This window comes from Antrostomus carolinensis, unplaced genomic scaffold, assembly GCF_000700745.2.
Source record: "Antrostomus carolinensis isolate BGI_N321 unplaced genomic scaffold, ASM70074v2 scaffold30737, whole genome shotgun sequence".
In the NCBI taxonomy this organism is placed as follows: domain Eukaryota; kingdom Metazoa; phylum Chordata; class Aves; order Caprimulgiformes; family Caprimulgidae; genus Antrostomus; species Antrostomus carolinensis.
The window spans coordinates 20,841-24,570 of record NW_010329998.1 but is presented as its reverse complement, the minus strand read 5'-3'; the positions used below and the strand labels follow the sequence as shown (position 1 = coordinate 24,570).

Sequence of the window (3,730 nt, the reverse complement as noted above, 5' to 3'; positions counted from 1 at the left end):
GCTGAACGCATGGGGTTCGGTGCTGTTGCTTGTGGTCCTGCAGAACAGAGCCACGGCACTGCTGTGGGATCCGTGGAGCCTAAGGGAGAGCTGCCCAGCTCCCAGCACACTCCGATACAGCTGCAGCCCCTCCAGCAAGACCCAGTTGCTCCCTTGGGATCAGCCACATCCTCACACTACAGCCACTGCAGGACCAACTGGACTTTTCAGGGAACCCCCTCACTCCAACCCTTAACTCTGTGCTCCTCCAATCTGCTCCCTGGACTGAAGCCCTTCACAGAGAGAGAGGCACCCTCAGGCACTTGGTGGACTCCCATGTCCGTCTCCCTCCTTCCTTACCTGCCACGTTCAGCTGCCCGCCCAGGAACCAGGAGACCCTGCCCTGGCGCAGGTCGCAGTCCTGGACAGAGTGGAAAGGGGTGATCCAGGTGAGCCGATTCCTCCCTAGTGCTCCCCAGAAGGCATCCCCCTGTTCCACCGACACCTTGTACAAGCCCTGGTGGTCCTTGAGTCCAGGGAAAGTGATGGCTTCAGGCATGTAGGCGGTGAGGGGCCCGTGGCTCCAGGTTCGGGCAGCTGCTGACCCAAGGGGGTATCTGGGAGCCTGAGGAAGAGCTTTAGGACAGCAAGCCCTGGCCAGCAGCCTGGCCATCATCATGCCACGAGATATGTGCTTGGAGCCCTTGTGGCTGCTCGGGACACCTGGCCTGGGCAAGATGTGCTCCTGTGGGAGCTGAAGCTATATTGCCCTGGGTTGACCAGACACCAAGCTCCCGCGCCTTTGCTCCTCTCCTCCTTTCTCCCAGAGCAGTAGAGGGAGACCGGACACCAAGCTCCCGCGCCTTTGCTCCTCTCCTCCTTTCTCCCAGAGCAGTAGAGGGAAAAGAAATTCAATCCCTTTAAGGGAGGGGAAAGGGGTGGGCTGTAGAACTATTTGACTGAAAATAACCTTCATGCTAATTTGAGTGCTGACGGCCGCTCTTGAACCAAAGCCAGGTTCAGTGGGTGCCTGGGATCTCTGCAGGGACCAAGGCATCTGAGACAGTCTCTACCAGCCTGCTCCCACTCCTGTCACCCAGGGCTGTGCTGCATCCCCGTACCCTTCTGCTTCACACCTACTCTCCTCCCTCCACCCATCCCCTCACTCCCCACAGCCCCCCACTGCAGCCCCTTGGTCCTTCTCCGGCCACAAAGACAGCCTGGGGTGGCTCACCTGTGAAAGTGAGGGTCCTCTCCGTGCTAGCCTTGGGTCTTAGGACCATCCCCTTCCCAGAATTAAGGCCATTCCCTGTGAGGCACTAGACTGTAGGGTCTCTTATGGGCCAAGGAAGGTTTTTCTCCTGCGGCTGTCAGCTGCAAGAGGGGGATATCGCATCCCACCCCACCTCACTGCTGGGCAGCTGTCAAAGCTGCCTTCTCTGGGAAGCTGGGGTGGACTCTCTGCACCCTCCCCAACACTTCAGGCCACTCTGTGCCACAGGGTGGACTGGGAGCGCTAAAAGAGGCGATGGTGGAGGAGGAGGTGGTGGCTTGCCATGAAACAGTGCAGCCCATCCCCCTACACGGAGACCTCCCACCACCCACTGTAGCTGAGCTAAGCTGCCTGACTCCAAACAGCTTTTTTTCTGCCTTCCTCTTATTCAAGCCCTACATAAATAGTATTTTTTAAGGCAGAACTTGCAGATTTCCTTAATTTCTTTCTCCTCCCTTCCCAGAAGGCACCAGAGAAGAGCAGAATAAGGCTCACCCTGCAAGCAAGGCTGTTCTCAGCCAGGCACACCAATGGGACCAACAGGAGGAGGAGAGGGTTGGTAGATCTCCTCTTTGATCTTCACAGTGTGACACCACCTGTGGTCTGAGGGTCTGGTATGTTTGGTGAACAGGCTGGACACCAGTATGGGAGACAGGCACTCATTGATGGCAGGTGCACTCATCCCAAACCACACACTTGGATTTGTATCGGAGCTGCCCCTAGAGCTAGCTGAGGCCCTACAAGGGCTCTGAACCCTTGGGAAACATAGTCCTGTGGGCTTACAGCTCCTCCGCAAAATCAAGCCCAAGCATCTGCATCATTCCACGAGTAAAGTCTCTCATTTCCTACGCATGTCTGCTTCTTTCTCAGCATTTTCCCCTGTAAGACATCAGATTTTCCCATCAGACCATCCACAGATGCCATTAGCGGGGCACGCAAATCTCAGCTCCTTCTCTGATAACTCAGTATGGGCTCCTGCTGCTTTCAAATTGGAGCTCACCTTGCTCCAAATCCCTATCAGTGCCCTTCCCTCTTAACAAGCTCCCTCCACTCCTCAGGCCAGCCGGGCCCTGCTGCCTGCTCCTGGCAGAGGGGGTGAGCCTGCCCGATGGTCTGCTCAGCTCTCTAATGCCAGGGCGCCAGGGCTGTTCTGGATGCTGAAGTGACTTGTTTCCTGGCCAGCTGCATGCCATCACGCCTAACTTCAGCCCCAGGTACAAGCGCAACCCCTTCAGCTTTGCCTTTCACTGCAAAGGGAGAGCAGCACCCACGCCCCATCTTCTCCATGCCTGGGTGGGGAGGATGATGCAGTCCTCTCTCTGTGCTGCTTTGTAGCTCCCACCTCTCTCTGGCTACAGCCTGATGTCCAACCCCCTCTCAGCTTTGGCTGAATTCACCCTCCTTAAATATGGGTGACTGGACTCGTACACAGTATTCCAGTTTAGTTTTATTCTTGTTCATATCTTTACAGAAAATGGCACATAAATCACAGATGCTGGATGACTAGAAGTTGTTACAGCTCCATATCTCAAACACCTCAATACTGAATTCTTTTCTCACTGTATATACATTATTTACACACCATGGGCTATCATCTAACACATAAAACAACCAGGGGACAAAGACAAACAGGGACTGGATGGAGGGGCTTAACCTTTGACAGAAGAAAAACAGTAGCTCTGGGGAAAGGGTGCTCACAGCTGAAAGCAGGACAGAAAGGGTCACCTAGAAGTCATTGTCCTACGGCTTTCAGGAGGGAATAGTGCCTTACTGGAATCAGAAGGTGATGGTACCATGGAGCAGGTTTGGCTGTGTGGGTCTGCATATGCTCATGTAGGGCCAGCTGGGAGACATATATACATGTTACGGGATGTATCGGGGTGGATCTACATGGCTGTCATTCCCTTTAACACTCAGAGGGCGAACTGGACAAATTTAATTCAATAAATACATTGGGCAGCTGTTGTTGTCTCACCTGGAATTATGTATTTGGTAAATAAATTCACCATTTGGCCCCTCTGCAGGGGTTCAGGAGGCTCTGCGGGCTTTGGCGTTTGGGGCCGAGTCAGACCTGGCAGCAGTGACCAGTCCTGCGGGAGCCAGCATGGTGGGCTGCAGTCACCTCAAGGTGCCAAGTGGGACCGGGGTGTCACGCCCATAGGCTAAACCTGCCTCTCCCTGCCAAACAGAGGCAAAACTCAACCACCCCAAAGCTGCAGCCCCTTCCCAGCAGACCCCAGCACCGCGTGGGGAGAGATGAGTGGAAGGTGCAAACCACTCTGGACGGAGAATCTCCATTTCATCCACTCTGGACGGAGAATCGCCATTTCACACAAACACTGCCATGGGCTTGTCCCGCTGCAGCCTGGGCCAGGGGCAGAGGTGATGGCTGGGGGAAGATGGTGGGTCTGCCTGGGGCATGGCAGGACAGAGCGCCGGGGGAAGAGGCCTGGGCAGCACTGGGGACAGAGGTGCACC

General features: G+C 55.3%; 1 protein-coding gene across 1 annotated transcript in view; it reads right to left on the bottom strand.

Annotated features, from left to right (window-relative positions):
- LOC104528713 (acetyl-coenzyme A synthetase 2-like, mitochondrial) overlaps nt 1-652 on the bottom strand; it is an 11,330-nt gene extending 10,678 nt beyond the window's left edge. The window contains exon 1 of the mRNA XM_010172801.1: nt 340-652. Coding sequence (XP_010171103.1) covers nt 340-652 — 313 coding nt within the window. The remainder of the gene's footprint in view (nt 1-339) is intronic.
- Between the last annotated feature and the right edge of the window lie 3,078 nt (nt 653-3,730).